This window comes from Colius striatus, chromosome 8, assembly GCF_028858725.1.
Source record: "Colius striatus isolate bColStr4 chromosome 8, bColStr4.1.hap1, whole genome shotgun sequence".
NCBI lineage: Eukaryota > Metazoa > Chordata > Aves > Coliiformes > Coliidae > Colius > Colius striatus.
Genome location: NC_084766.1, coordinates 15,409,230 through 15,425,607, shown reverse-complemented (window position 1 = coordinate 15,425,607; position 16,378 = coordinate 15,409,230). Strand labels below are relative to the sequence as shown.

General features: G+C 46.5%; 1 protein-coding gene across 4 annotated transcripts in view; it reads right to left on the bottom strand.

Annotated features, from left to right (window-relative positions):
- Positions 1–4,505: 4,505 nt before the first annotated feature.
- OIT3 (oncoprotein induced transcript 3) overlaps positions 4,506–16,378 on the bottom strand; it is a 28,309-nt gene continuing 16,436 nt past the window's right edge. For all 4 annotated transcript variants that reach the window (XM_062001321.1, XM_062001319.1, XM_010205753.2 and 1 more), the window contains 4 exons: positions 11,956–12,116; positions 10,893–11,308; positions 6,906–7,005; positions 4,506–5,471 (listed from right to left, as the gene is read on the bottom strand). In XM_062001321.1, coding sequence (XP_061857305.1) covers positions 5,289–5,471; positions 6,906–7,005; positions 10,893–11,308; positions 11,956–12,116 — 860 coding nt within the window. In that variant the 3' untranslated portion in view covers positions 4,506–5,288. The remainder of the gene's footprint in view (positions 5,472–6,905; positions 7,006–10,892; positions 11,309–11,955; positions 12,117–16,378) is intronic.

Sequence of the window (16,378 nt, the reverse complement as noted above, 5' to 3'; positions counted from 1 at the left end):
TAACAAAGCTTCTCCCTTAGGATCCTGTTTTAAACAACATGTCTGGGTATCCACCTCCCATCTTTTGCTTGAGGGAAACGGGAGGCTCACAGTTGCTTTGAATGAGATATTCAAAATCCTATTTCATCTACATATAACATTTGCAGACAGCTTTCATCGGTGTTTCCTGTTGAAAGGAAGTTTCTACTGGGTGCGTGTACCATGTCACATAAATACTTCAGCATCTTCTGCAAACATATTTATGGTTACGTTCTTCCATCCACCACAGAAAAGCTAAGGCTGCAGAAGGGTGATTTAACAAGAATGGAAAGAGTGTGTCTTAAGTTACTTTTCTTCTAGCTTGTGTTTAAATGTATGCACGAAGCTATAAATTATTTAAGCCCTGCATTCCCGTTCTTGTCAGTCATCTTTGCCTTACAGTGAAAAGCAATGAGACACTCATCTGGCCCCATCAGACAGAAGTAACAAAAACTCACCGGTATTAAGACCAGGGAAACAGAAGTGGCTGCAGGAGGTGTACTAGAATGTTTTCCATTAGGAGGACCTTGATTTACACTGACCAGAGGCAATGACACCCTTTCCTGGCTGTGCTAATGCCACAGACGAGTGAGCACCGCATGGGCAAGGCCCAGCACAGAGTGTGCTTGTTGGAGCACAGGCCAGACAGACAACCTTTATGATCCAGCTAAGAAACACATATTTCTGGCTGGGATAGGAAGGAGAGGTTCCCCGTTTCAGACACTTCCCAAACTTTGTATTTTGTTGGTGGACTGGTGCCAGTTTTAAATGTGAATATGCTCTTATGATTAAATGACAACATTTAAAAAAACCCCTCTCTTGCCTACACTCAAGAGCCAACAGGCTGACAGATGCCTTAAAGCATTTTACAGTTCAAGTGATATCAGATTAAATCCAGGCCAAGCAACTGATGACAGATGATGATGCACACTGGAGAAACTGAAGGGTTCTGAATAAAATCTCTCTATCTAGGCACTGATGTGTTGGAGACACCACTAACAAATCATCATTTCTTCATGCACCATTCCTCCCCAAGTGCTACAGGCCGCTGCACAAGGGCAGCTACTGAATAAGCACATCTGTCACTACAACGTTAAGCCATGGTAATCTGAAAAACCCCAGGAGCAGCTCTACAAGGAAACTTCTGTACCTTCAAGTGGTCACAGTGACTTGAGAAAATCATCAGATAGTCCTGTGTGGGAGAAAACCAGCACATGAACTACAGTAAAACTTCTGCATTAAAACAAAAAAATCACTTCCCCTCTGTGCTCGTGCTGCTTCCAGAGGAGGAGCCTCAGGAGCCACTGAAGCAGCTGATCACAGGACTGCAGGTCCATGCACAAACCTTGGGTCATCTTCATTTCCACCCTGCTCTGAGCAGGAAGATGACACTGTGCTCACCCGGCTTCCTGTTGACTTGCAGCTCTTGCTAACGTCCAACCCCTTTGGCCAGTGTGTCCTCTCCAGGCCATGGTTCCCCAAACAGCAATCTCTCTGTTTCTGCCAAGGACACAAAAGCAGAGTCTGGGATGGCAGGTAATAGGTGCTTATTCCTGCACATTAATGTTCAAACATTCCCTTTACAGCCTAAGAGGGAATGAGGGGGCACCAGCCGCACCACCAACTGCACACGTTGGGCAGCACCGATGCACCTCGGACTTGGAACCACAGTTGGCAGTGCTGGAGCTTGGCAGCGTTGCCTCACGCAGTGCCTGCTCGTGCAGCATGTTTTCCTTCCACTCTCTGGCACGGCAGATTAAATTAAACAGACAAATCCCTTAGCTCTCAGATGAGTTTGGCCTTTGATTTTATGTCCAGGGTGTAACGATGACAAAGAAGACAGATGGAAGCAAGAGGTAAACTGTGGAGAGCTGAAAGACTTTGATAAATGGTTTTGTTTGTGCCTAGGAGCCATTCCCTCCATGTCAGAGAAGAAATGGCTATAGGGGAGTGGCAGATAATAGACCTACTATCCTGCTTGCAGGGCAAACTAAACACCTTCCTAGACTGTGCCATTCACATGGCCACACAGACCAGTGTTTCCTCCTTGTTGTTCTTCCAGAGGATGCAAGTAAAATAATGCAGAGTGCATAGGCTACTTCATATGAGTTTGTCAGGAAGGACCAAATACTGTGCACAATAACTGAAATAAGCCAGAAAATGAACCTCTCCCTCCACTCCCCACCACCCTATCCCTTTCATACAAACAAAACCCACCAGTTGCCTCTCCAGAAGGCATCAGCTAATTAATTTAATTTCCCAGCTGTTGTTTTACCAAAACAAGTATATTTAGCAGGGACTGCCGAAACAAAAAAGTGACAGTGAGGAATGGCCTGTGTGGTCCTAATGCAGGTGTGAATCAGCAGAACCCAGAGACACACAGGCTTTTCCATTCCTTTGTCTTTCATGTACAGTTAGATAACACATGAAAAGTGTCTTTCCACTTATCATCACAGAAACATTTTCATTTATTCTCTCACACACACATATTCCCAAATTGGAAATGCAGCCATGAAGCCATTTAGAATAATTATGAAACTCCCAGCCTATCAAAAGTCCATTCCTCACTGGAATCTCACTCACCAGAAGAAATAAATCTATGAAATGGAATCTTGCTGAGGTGATTTGTGACTCCCTTCCAAATGGTCCCATCAAATTGTGGTGGTTTAGCCTGATGTCCACCCAGTCATAAAATCACTCCCCCTCCTAAACTGGACAGGAGAGAGAGAGAAATGTAACAAACGGCTTGTGAGTTAAGGACAGAGAGATCACTCAGCAATTAGCGTCACGGGCAAAACAGACTCAACTTAGGGAGAAGAGGGTTTGATTTATTACAGAAACAATAAGAGCAGGGGGATGAGAAATAAAATCATTTAAAAAACACCTCCCCCCACCCCTCCTCTTCCCAGGACTCCCCTTCCTTTCCCCACAGCAGCGCAGGGGATGGGGGATGGGGGCTGCGGTCAGTTCATTACAGATGGACTTTGCCACTGCTGCTTCTCAGGGGGAGGCCTCCTCACACTTCCCAGTGCTACAGTGTGGGATCCCTCCATGAGAGACAGTCCCTCACAAACTTCTCCAGTGTGGGTTCTTCCAATGGGCTGCAGCTCCTCACAAACTGCTCCAGCATGGTGTCTCCCATGGGGGCAGCTCCTCACACCCTGCCCCAACATGGGTCACTCACTGGGAGAACAGTCCTTCACGGACAGACTGCTCCAGCCTGGGTCCCTCACAAGATCACAAGCCCTGACAGCAAACCTGCTCCAGCGTGGGCACCTCCCCCATGGACTCCCAGGTCCTGCCAGGAACTTGCTCCAAGATGAACTTCTTACGGAGTCACAGCCTCCTTCAAGCATCCATCCGCTCCGGTGTGGGCTCCGCTATGGGCTGCGGAGTGGGTCTCTGCTTCCTGGTGGCCTCCATGGACTGCAGGAGGACAACCTGCTTCACCATGGTCTTCAGCACATATCACAGGGGAGCCTTTTTCAGTGCCTAAGCATCCTCCTCCCCCTCGGACCTTGGTGTCTGTGAAGATGTTTTCACGTTCTCCCTCCCTGTTGCTGCTGCAGTTTTGCAACTGGGCCACAACTTCTTCTTCTCAAATACCTTATTCACAGAGGCATTACCCCCATCACTAATTGGCCAGGCCTGGGTCAGGTGCAGGGTTCAGCTTAGAACTGACTGGCCCTAACCCTGTGAGCTACACGGGAAGCTTCTGGCAACTCTTTTTGTTTAAAGCAGCCACCCCTGTAGCCCCCCTGCTACCAAAAAACCTGGCCCAGGCAAAACCACTACACAAACGGACTCCCTGTCCATTTGAGAGCAGCAACAAATTCAGCCCTTGGTAGCACTCTAGCAACTTTCAACTGAAGTGGAGAAAGGGTAATGTAGGCTAGGGGGATTTCCAGCACACCTCCAAACACACAGGTCACACCTGCACACTGCAAAATTTATTGTGGAAAACCCTGTGAACACACTGCAGTGCCACAGCCAGTGGTGGAGATGGATCTGTCCTCTCTCACGCTCCAGTCCTGCCTCTCCTACTTTGTCCTTCACTGCTTGCTGGGCATCCTTCCTTTCACCCCACATTACTAATCCTTCTCCAGACAGAGCTCCTGCTCCTGAGTGAAGCCCAGAAGTGCCTGAGCTGATCATCTGTTTTTTTTTTCTTGGGAAGGAGCTTGGCAGCCCAAAGGGATTCCTGACAGTGTCACCACCGCTGCGAGTAGCTGTGTCCCTCACCAGCTCTTGCCCAACTGGAGACTGTGAACACACACAGTCACTCATCCAATGCTGCCATGTCTCCTGTCACCAGGCTCACAGGGGACAACTCTGTCCTGAGAACTACCCACATTACAAATGATTTCTATAAATACTTGATGTGCCTTCCTCTAACCCCTTTGTCAGAGCCACAGCCTCTCTAGACCAGAGTAAGGGATTACTACTTCCAAAGAACAACTTGGTAGAGGCACGTTTGGAAGGGGAGCTGTTTATAGATGTTTAATGGTCTTTTTCTTACAAACAAGATGCTGCAGCACTTATGAAAGGCACCACATTTTTAGAGGGGAAGGGAGAAGGGGGAGAAAAATAACAATATGCTAAATAACAAGAGGAAATACTGCTAAACTGCATGCAATTATCAACAGAGACCAAGAACCCCAAATTTTATTAAATACCTTTTACTATTTTAAAATAACACTTGAATGTGCCTGTGATAAACCAGAGCTCTAGCTGCATGCAATGACAACTGTTTCACAGCTCTGAGGAACTTGTATGTTAGAAGAGTGAATATTTTTATACATTTTTTATTAATGGTCATCCAAAATCCAAGCACATCCAAAAGCTTCAGTGTTATTCACAGACCTGAGCAGCAAACACATTCAGCTATGGAACTATCTGTATTGCCTGATGAAAGAAGGGTCTGAATAACATTTTAGACAAGGACGAACAGTCTTGTGGAGCCAGCAGGCAGATGTAGGGAAGGACAAAGCTGGAGAATGCTTCAGGCCTGCAAAGCAATAGGGTCCCTTCAACCCAAGGGCTGCTGGGAAGAAACGTAGGTAAAACCAAATCTTTCTGCAGCCCGGGTTGCACCCACAGGGCTGGCTCATGCCCAACAGACTTCACAAATCATCATCACACCATTAGGGAAACAAGTCTTGAGGTTCAACTGGGGCTTCATCAAATGCTTCTTGTTTCTCAATCAACCAGGAAAGAAGGCATTGATAAGGAAGGTTGCTCTCAGAGGGAGATGCTGCTCTAGCAGGTGGTTAGTCATCAAAGTCGATTCTGATGGGGCCGCCCGTCAGGATGTGGTTTGCCACGTGAACAGATTCCTCCTCCTCTTCCTCCGCCTGAGCCCCCCGGCGCACCCGCCTCCGGCAGCCCTGGGCACAGCGAGAGCTCTCGTCCAGTGCCCCGCACACCAGGATGCGGCAATGCAAGAACACCTCCTGGGGAGGTGAGACAGGGGGCCAAGTCAATGCACAGCTCTGGCAGTCAGCCTGGCACAGACATTTCTGTCCCCACATCAGCAAGGTCCACATCCGCCATTACCACCCACGTCCAAACTGGCTGCTGCATCTGTTTTCTCATGTGCCAGGGAAAGGGCGTGTTTTCCAGAGTGCCTGGCTGAGATGTCAGAGCATGGTGTCTGACTGTTAGCCAAGGGCTAGGCAGGAAATACGAAGGCATGAAATGGTCCTCCAGAGGAAGGGATGAAAAGGCCAGGAATAAGCTTGGAAAAGATCACATGGACTGGTAGGAGCTGCATGGTAGGAAGCAGGCCAAGAACGCATTGAGTCTCACAAGAAGTGCTGATAGAAACACGCAAGAGAATTTGACATGAGCTGAGGAAAAAAGCTAGGAGATCTAAGGGCAAAGGAGGAAAACATAGGTTGATGAGAGGCTAAAACTGATACTTGAAGGGAGAAGAACACAAAAGGCAGGGAGACAGCTGCCTTTTCTCTCTGCACAGTAAAGGCAGAGTGACAGGATTGCTGCTCCCTGCCCTCTAAATGAGAAGGAGAGTAAGCAAGATTCCTGCAAGCAGCGATTAGGAAAGTAAATATTTGTGAATGTTTGGTCAACGGTGTGGCTGGAAACAAAATCCATTGCACAGGGTGGGAGGATGCAGGTTGGAAGCAGCAGTGGCAATCACACAGCCAAACATAACTTCTGGACTTGGAAAGTCTCATCTTTCCCTACTCAGTTTTAACCCTACTGAGGCTCTCCAGGAGCTGAAAGAGCAGCTTTATGCCTTTTGGAGCAAGCAGCATTGGTTAAGCATAACAGTGATTGAAAGAGTTATTTCTTCTAGCACAGAAAAGGAAAGCTATTTGCATTGGGAAAACGGCATTATCCTTCAACTGCCCTCCCACTACAAAGCTTCTGCCCCGGAGTGCCACCAGCCTGGACAGCATGGTTTCACGTTGAATTAAACAGTATAGTGGCCTTGCATCTGGAAACCCGGCATCTGTACTCACAAGAGCTAGAGAAAATACAAGGCTGAAGAGATTAAAAATTATAGACCACCTTGTTTTCAAGATAGGACACTGTGTAACGTGCCTAAGTCCCCAGAGTTCTGGTTTGGTGACTGGGACCCAGCATACAAAAGTCTACTAAGACTGCTCTGGAAACTGACTGCTGTGGTGTTGATGTTCCACAACTGTCCTTCATACATATTTAATTCTAGTTGCTTTTATCAGTCTCTCCTAAAGTACCTGTGTCAGTCTCCTGAAAGATACAACTGCTGGAAGAGGCCCAACAGCATCTGCCTTGGGCCAGCCGTTCCTCCCCTGGGTACTCTAATACACCCACCTCTGTGCTGAGACTCCTCAGACAGATCAGGGCTGAAGCAATATCTAAGAGGTACATTTTGAGCTTACCTTGTTGTCTTTGCCCACAAACTTGAAAACAGGCACCTGGAAATGCTTGGCAAGATGGTCCTTTGACGTGTACTGCTTCACCGAATCATCAGAAACACAGCTGAGGAGAGCAGAGGAACAGGCTTTAATTGGCTTCCCAGAAATGGAAAAAGAAAGAGAAAAAACACCCTGGTCTATTTAACCAGAGACAAGAAAGAAGGTTCTGGCACTATCAAGCTAAGCCACCATCCCTGTTACTTCCTCTTTGGCCAGAGGAGAAAATGTGTCAATGATGGGGAAAAACAACAGCAGTGATAATAGCATCTCCAGACAAAGAAGAGCTCAACAGCAGAGTGCTGGCAGGACGTGGTCAACTCCCCTCAGCACAGGGACTGCCAGAGAGCTGCAGGAAAGTTTGTCCTCATTTCACCTTCCTGTGCAACATTCTGCAGTGATCGACAGAACTGTTATACAGTATAGAATGTATTATGTGCTTTCTGTAGACACATATATATGCACATAAATCATGCTTAAAAATGAAGAAGCCTGTATCCACTTAACAAACATCATATGATGAAGACCACAAAAATCCAGATTTACTTTGCTTTAGACATCATTTAACATTTTTCTTCCTGCTGGACTTGGTTGGACATCTCAAATTCACTACACTAAAGCTCATAATTTCAATTTCCCCACCACTAACTCTATACAGTCAAGGTCACAAAACTGCAAGAAAATAAGTTACTTTTATAAAAAGTTACATTACAAAAAGCTCAGTCTAGTTTTGAAGTATTACAGTCTATTTAGAGTTTGACAGAGAAACAGCAAGACAAAAACTTAGGGTGATTTGACAAAGCCTTGGGCATTCTGAGAGGCCTAGATGCTGCTGTTACATTGCATTACTACGTAGCTTGTCCTTTCTAGCAAGTTAATTCCAGAAATGTGGACTTTGAAAGACATTTAAAAAAAAAAAAAAGTGGGGGTGGAAAAGAAGTAACAGTGGGACAGCTGGAAGTCCGACCCTTGCAGCAACCTTTGGCTTCCATCTTTACACCAGAAATATATAAGGCACTGTCAGAAATGATGACATTTGACATGTTTAATTATTGAACAGCAGCAAATCCCACATCCATATGTAGCTCTGCTTTCACTAGAAGGTATGTTAGGAAATCTCTAGGCTGCTTGGCTGCGTGGGTGGCAGCCTACTGCAATCCCTCCCAGAACCACTTTTCTTGCCAGGTACAGCCCAGCAGTGTGTGTTCATGGGAGCATGAAGCATCGATCTGATGGTCTGATGACAGCATTACTTTCCCTACTGTGTATTTCTGTAGCATTCCTTCAACAGTGGAGGCCAGGGTGTGAGGGGATATCCCTGCCTGCTGCTTCTCTAGTGAACTCACCTGGGAAGCAAACATAAAAAGCCATCTGAGAGGAGCTAATAAATTAACATGGTACACATAGAAAAACTGACACAGATTCTTCCCACTTGAGGCTAAACACTAGATGTTTCAAAGTCGTAAAAGATAAAACTGCTTTAAAAATAGCTTTCCTGAAGGCATGTAATTGTAAAGAATAACAGTTAAAGACTTGTTGTAAGTGACTGGTCAAGCTTTGAGGCCATGAAAAGCAATTCATAGACACGTCCTCACACATGAGCACATCAACTGTGATGATTCCTGGACACTGGCTCAAACTGACTCCTAAATCCCAGATTTTCCAAAGATTCTCAAAACTGGTGGTAGGGCATCTGTTGGTTTGGGGCTAGAGAGAGGGAAAATGGAAGAACAACATAGAGGAACCAGGGATACATGGAGGCTCTACTGCACCCTTAAGTATGACTTAGAGAGGGTTTCAACAAACACACAACAATGTGATAAAAAGAGCTCAGAAACCGCCTGAGCCGCTGCATCAAGCCCTTGTGCATTGCTAGTGGGGCCACACCCTCTTAGGAAATCCCCAGACCCTGCCTCTCACCTTGGAGATGTGAGAAGGGGCAGAGAGCATAGGTATGGAAGGAAAATGGGTGACCCTAGTCAGGTTATAATGTGCTTTGGTTAGGAGAACAGAGACTGACTGTGCCATGGGAGCCATGCTCTAACCCTCTTACTGAGGAGCTGTAAGGTAGAAAGGAAGGCTTGGAAAACAAAACAACTACCTCAGCCTACAAACAAGGGGCAGCCCACAACGTAACAAGGTGAGCCTTGCAATGGAACTACCTTAACCACATCACACTCAGATAACTCACAGCTCCTGATCACATCAGGTTACAATGGATTGCCCTCTGTGACATGACCTTGTTCTCGTTGCCCCAGACAGCTGCAATGCTTATGACCTGGGCAATCAGTCAATGCCTTCTCTGTTTATTTTTGTTTTGAGAAAGAGGAAGTCCAAGACCAAAAGTGGGAAGGCTGCACTGGGGGTGGCTGGCTGCGCTAGCAGCAGTGCAGTGGGGAGGGATCTGGGAAAAGATTTATTTCCAGTGTGGTCACATCAGCATAGAAGGAGGGTCAAGAAGTCTCACAGAAGGCAGCGTCCACCTCGTGCCAACTGGAGATGCTAAGGAATTAGCAGGTAAGAAAACAGAAGAGAGACAGGCATATTCCCCCCTTTTCAAACAGTGTTTCCCTCTGCAAGCTGCGGTTAACTCCTGCAGGTCTCATTCTACATAATAAAACCGATTTAAAAATCCCACCTTTATTGCCTTGGGCTTTTGGGGCTCGGTTGATGGAAGGAAACTGGGTTATTACAGAGCTGTTCGGAGCAGTAACAAATCAGCAGTGTATGCAGCTAATTTTACTTTTTAATTGCTGAGAGGACACAGAGAGACAAACAACTCCAGGTAGCTCAACAGCACATGGTCAGCCTTTGGTCTAAGCAACTGGTGTTCAATACAGCCCCGTGTAGAGGCCTGGTGTACCTGGGGACAGCAGCGCCTGGCCTCGTGTGCCTGGGACAGAGGGGCTTGGCCTAGTGTGCTTGGGACAGCAGGGCCTGGCCTGGTGTACCTGGAGCCAGTGAGGCCTGGTGTGCCTGGGGACAGCAGGGCCTGGCCTGGTGTACTTGGAGCCAGTGAGGCCTGGTGTGCCTGGGACAGCGGGGCCTGGTGTACCTGGGGACAGTGGGGCCTGGCCTGGCATGCCTGGGACAGCAGGAGTTGGCCTGGTTTTCCTGGGGACAATGCAGCCTGGCGTGGCAGCTGCAGAGTGAGCTGGCTCCAGCCCACTGCTCCCTTCTGTGAAGTTTCAATGCCCTCTGCAGGATAACAGTACTAAAGGGGCTGTAAATCCTTCAACCAGAGCTGCTGTGAATTCACGAGATGACATTTGCTGCCTTCTGCCTTTAGATCAGGTTTTGGCCACCGTTTCAAATTGTGTCATTTTCCTTCAAGGTGGGAAATGAATGAATGTGTGGAGCCTTGACTTTGTGAAGGGTCCAGAGGAATAGCCAAGCCAGGAGTCAGCAGATCCATCCTTCCATTACAAATCTGCTCATAAACCCCAGAAGTGTCAGGTAGAGGAGGACTGCAGCCTAGGGTGGAGGGACTGTGAGCTAATGCTGAAACCTTTGTCAGAGAGAATGCAAACAGTATTTTTGTGTACCCTGCAGGACATTTCTGCTACAAGACAATCACATAGGACTTGTCATCCCTAGCTGTAACAGTGGATACTCAAGGAAAACGTTGTTGTCCTCATCAGATGGTTTGGCAGATAGAACATAGGACTTGTAAGAGCACAGCCCCTTCACTGTTGGGCTATGGCACTTGGGTACATCTTAGATCTTACTTTGGCTGAGCTTTCCTCCCTAGAGAATAGCAGATCAATTCTCAACTGTGACATTTCTACAGCGTTGTCTGGTTAAGCTGCCAGACACTGCTGGATGCAAACACTCCACAACAATGTACTGTGGCACTGTCATGTTAGCACTTAAGTGCATCACACAGTCAATGTAACTTAGCCCCACTGCCAATTCTCATCTAATAGCCGGCAAGAGAGGGAACAGTGAACTCACCCATCTTGAATCAGGTAGTACTTCAGGATCTCATCAATTTTTGAGGTGGGAGTGGCAAAGCAGCTCTCTACCAATGTCTCTAATCCACTGACATGTACCAAGGGTTCAATGCCGAAGTACAGAGAGTCCCGAAGCTTGAGGGTAGGAAGAGTACCCCTGTAGGGTTCATCAAAGTCTTTGTCTTTGAAGATCTCCAGAGTGAAGGGAAAGATGCCCTGGTTGCGGCTCATGATCTCCAAGGGTGAGTTCTTGAGGTTGGGCACGTAACCTTCCGAGATGGTGTAGCGGCGTGGGAACTCACATGTCACCGGGATCAGCAGTTTGCTGGTGCGCACAATGATGTCCCCGTTGCTCCCTGGAGTCTGCTTTGGCAAGCCAGTCACCAGATTGGTGGCAATGATTTTATCATTTATTACCTGCAGCAAGGAAAGCAGTTGAAGGGAAAGAAGAAACCACTGAGAAAGACCTCTCTGTGTTCAGACTAGTGGCTGAGTTTACCTTGTTCAGGAAGCTCAGATATGAACTAGCCACTGGACATACAGCTTGTGAGTTTACATGCTGCAACCAGAAGCATATTCATCCTTAACTACCAACTAAGGGCCTCTATCCATTTACTGTCAATTGATGCACCATGATTCTGCATGTAGCAGAGGAATTTGCTTCCAATTGCTACCCATCTGCTAAAATGGGCTCTCTCGTTCCTGACCAGTTGCCAGTATAACCTTTGAAACATTACTGGGGGATGAGGTTCTGTCTCAACAGGAGGGTATAGGGTGACACCATTTGCACCTTCTGCACCAGAGTGATGGTGATGCTGTCTCTGTGACTTGTGAGGTGAGCAGAAAGCAGTACCCATGCTGACAGACACACCACTGGAGAGGAGGTGCAACAAGCTCCCCTCCTTTTGGATGCCACCCCAGATCTAGTCTGACAACAGCTGCATGGCAACATCAGAAACTGCTCTGATGGTACAGTTAAATCAAATTTACTCCCCAAGCGAGCCATAGCCAAGTCCCCAAGCCCAAGAGATCCCAAGAGACAGGACAGCAGTGGGTATACATACATCTACAACAGTGCCGCAGGACTTCAAGGAGAAATGGATGTTGACATGAGTACCATTGGATACTCCTTTGCATGAAGTGTTGATGAGGGAAAGGTCCAGGCCTCCAACCAGGTCCTTTGGGATGCTCACCTCAATAGAGCTGGATTTGCACAGCACTGGAACTACAGGAAAAACCCTCAGAATAACAGTCCACACTACAAATCTACCAGGAAGCTGGAGAAGGGCTATACCAATTAGTACTGACCAAAAAAACCCCAACAGGAATGGCTCATGCCATTTATGCATTTATGATTACTAACTTATGATAATGATCTAACTACCTATCTTACATGCCTACCTACACAACACCAACCTCCTGAGCTACCACTACTCCACGTTCTTCTGGCACAGCAATGCCACAGAAGATGTCAAAAATGATGGCTATGCCTGCAGCAGAAACTTAGCTCAGCTACACTTAATACTCAGTACAGGTTTGGCTGATATCTTGTGCAACTGCTATGTCCTGGAAAGAGCCTTTCCCACATAAGGATATCAAACTCACAACACCCCAGACAAAACCATTTTTTAAGACCCTTAGTCAGATATTTACATCAAATCCAGAAGATGTCAAAAAAAAAGCAGAGTAATTCCATATAGGAGCTGAGCTAGAGTGGAAGCATCTCAAAATGCCATAACAATATTTTTATAATCAATAACCTCAGCTCTGACAAACAAACCCAATTACTTCACTCATTCCACCTCCTTCCAACCTTTGAATTTCAATATAGATCTCCATGAGAACTTCTTTTAGATAAAATTCCATTATATAAAAAGCAGAAGAAAATGTAGAGATTGGACAAAACAAAAAAGGAAAGAAGGAATAATCTTCAATAAAAATTAATTGCTCTTTATATATGGTGTACATACATGCCTTGGGTGTACACATCTACTCAGTTAGATATCAGACAAGCGTAGTGGTGTGTATGTTTTGGTCTCTTCTCAGGCAGAAAAACAAACCTCCTGCATAATTTTAATTTATCATATTTTAAAAATCACATGACAGAACTTTTGGCAAGTATACTAATCCCCCAAGCTTTTTCCTAAAATTAGCAGTCCCAATCCTTGCCATTCCCATGATGTCCCATCCCTTAATTCCAATCACTGATTATATAATCCAGGATTGTGCATCTTGGATACAAGGCACGCTGCTAAAACTTGCCTTTTAACTCCCTTCAAAAGAATTCTCCTGCCCCAGCAAAGGTTCCTGTGTACCTGCAGGGAGTATTTTTTATTAAAAGCTGGTATTTTCAAGGTGATATGCTGAAATGTATGCAGTGTGCCCAAAGAAATACGCTCTCATAATGACACCACTGGGTTTGAACAGAAAATTAAGAACTAAAAACTACCTTAACTTCTCCATCTGCAGTGGGAGACAAGGGGGAACAACTGAGCATGTCAAATGGCAAAGCTCACAAGGAGACAAAGCAATTGAGAACACAGTGCAATGCAGAGATTAATATCCTTTAGAGAAATTATTGGCTCCATTTGGATTTGAAGCTTCACTGTTCTAGTGACTCCGCAATGAATAAGAAAATGTAATGAGGTCTAATTCAGGGCAAGTTAGTTTGCATCCCAACTGCAATTCTCCAACAGGACCTATTTGTTTCAGGCTATCTCTGTTTCTAAAGCTCTTTGGCACAAAGGGGAAGAAAGAGGAGACATTCATTTAACCCCTGCTCTGGCAGTGCAGGAGTTGCCTGTGGGCACTCCAACACCTGGGCACAGAAATAAATGAATGAAACCCGTGAGCAGATTCACTTCTGACTGAAGCCAACTCATCACTGTTTGGGAAAGGATTCTGGGAAACTCCTTATAGTAGCCATCTCTGAGTAATTGGCAATGCAATTCAATCACCCTGCTCATTTGTACACAGAAGAGTAATCAATACTGAGAACAGAGTTTCAGTTCTACCTCTTTAATAGTGGTGCTGCAAGCAGAGAGACTGCGTGCCTCAGTGTGATTCAGCTTCGTGCAAACCTGATTCCCCCAAGACAAACCGCCAGCAACAGCATTGTCAGGGAAGCTGCAAAGGAGCTGGCACAGCAGTCTGACTATATGCACACATATTATTCCAGGGCAAGTGATGATGTCCCCATTGCCAGGGCAGAGATGCCCAGCAGAAATGAGGTACCCTGGGTGCCAAGGAATCCACTTATATTCACAACATTGTGCATCCATTCAGAGAGCTGTACTCTCCTGACTTGCTGTCAGCATCCATCTCTGGCATCTCTGCCTGGGAATGTGAGGGTCCTGAGAGTCTCACCCAGTCTTTACCAGGCCAAATATTGCACTTCTCCATGTTCATACATAACAGAGCATCTGGAAGTTCTGGGCAAGCCTCCTCATTACTGCTTCAACTTCTGCCTTGCACCAGTGCCGGCAAGTACCAAGTACCCTGACCCTGACAGGGAGCTTCTGTGGTCACTCCAATACTCATTTTGCTGTCTACTATTGTTGGCACCACATTTCTTGTCCAGTCTGTGGCCTTGCCCAGGACAACTGCTTGGAGCAGAGCATCTTTTTGCAGACTGCTCAGCAGAGCAGGTGCTGGGAGCCCTGAGCCACTGCTACAAGCCCAAATAAATTACAACAGCTTAGCTGCAGGCAAGGCTTGGGCATGGGAGAGGGGAGAAAAGCATTTCACCATACCATACTAGCACTTCAGAAACAGCTGGGCATGAGGATGGTCTGCTAAGTTCCAAATATTTCTTTGGCTGGTATCTTTGTAGGAACATTGTAGCCATGAGTGTGATTTCTGTTTGTTCTGAATGTAGAGGCAGTGCAGAGGAAGGCTGACAGGCTGCAGATCCAATTGCTTCAGGCGACTGCTTAGCCTGCACTGTTAATTGCACCACTATAAACCTGAGTAGATGCCATAAAAAATGTTGTGGTACAGTTCCAGATATATTGTCATATCTGCTCAAAGCCATACACCACTGTGTGGGGACATAAATTCATGAAATGCCAAAGAACAAGCAATTTAGCTTTATGAGATGCCATATCCCGAGCCCCAGCCTGGCACCCGGCAGCGCTGCTGCTCTCATTAGCAGCCTCAGAAGCAGGAGGAGCACTGGCTGGGAAATGCACAGCCTTCTAACCCCGCTGGGGTTGCCTCAGGGAGTCAGGATTGAAGAACATTGCTCTTTTCTGGCCTGGAGCCATCAATCAGACATTCAATCAGTAAGTGTAATCAGAGCTCTTGGAAATCCCTATCTGCTCCTCCTCACCTGGCTCTACTGGAACAGTAAAGCCCTACTGAATCCCAAGTGTGCAGTGTTCACCCCACTTTTCTAAAAAGCAGAAATTTCATCAAGTAGACGCATTCCAACTTCCTCTTTGAGGACGCATTCCAACTTCCTCTGATCTGTTGGCCACCATGGAGACTGGAGCTGTTTCTGAATATGTCTGGGCACTTTGTAAAACACAGAATGATTACAGAATCACAGAATCTTAACAGTTGGAAGGGACCTTGAAAGATCATCTAGTCCAACCCCCCTGCCAGAGCAGGGCCACCTAGAGCAGGTCACACAGGAACTTGTCCAGGTGGGTTTTGACTGTCTCCAGAGAAGGAGACTCCACAACCCATCTGGGCAGCCTGTTCCAGTGCTCTGTCACTCTCACAGTGAAGAAATTCTTCCTTGTATTTCTTTGGAACCTCTTATTCACCTGGTTATGTCTTCATAAAAGGCTATCAGGCTGGTTAAACATGACTTCCCCATGGTAAAGCCATATTGACTGCCCCTAATGAGACATGAGACTACAGGAGATTCTGAGCACACCAGGTAACACCAGCTCATTGGTATCACCTAAAGCCAAATGAATTAGTCCATGAAAGGCTCTCTTCTACTGGATTTTAGATCCTGTCTTGGCTATGGCCTGAGTACAGTCCATTAGCAAACTCCCCTGGAAAGTAACCACACAGGTTCTTCAGGGGGCCTACCAAGGCAGAACACAAGCAGAGCTATGAGGTCTCTCTCTACTAAGGTAGCAGCGTAACTTCTCCAGCTTTGTGCTGAACCTGACAGGTCTGAGAAGTGGTCAGGTAACTCAGATGAGGCTCATCAGACAGAGTGACCTCTGTCTGTTTTTCATATGCCTTCAGAGCTCTCCTCAACATGCTGTTTCAATTGAATATCCCTTCAGCAGCAGGTCATAGTAGGTATCTTTTCTGTAAGACACACAGGCTGCTTAGTGCTTTCAGAACCTCAGGGGCTCAACCAAGATTATGAGACCCAGGAGAATACTAGGTGCAAGTCCTGGATTGTAAGAAGTTATTGCACAAGGAGCTACAGACTCTCTGCCCAACTCTCAATGCCCTCAGGAACTTCTGATTTTCTGCTCCCTTCACTCACTGCTGCAGAGCTCAATTCACCCCTGGGAGCCT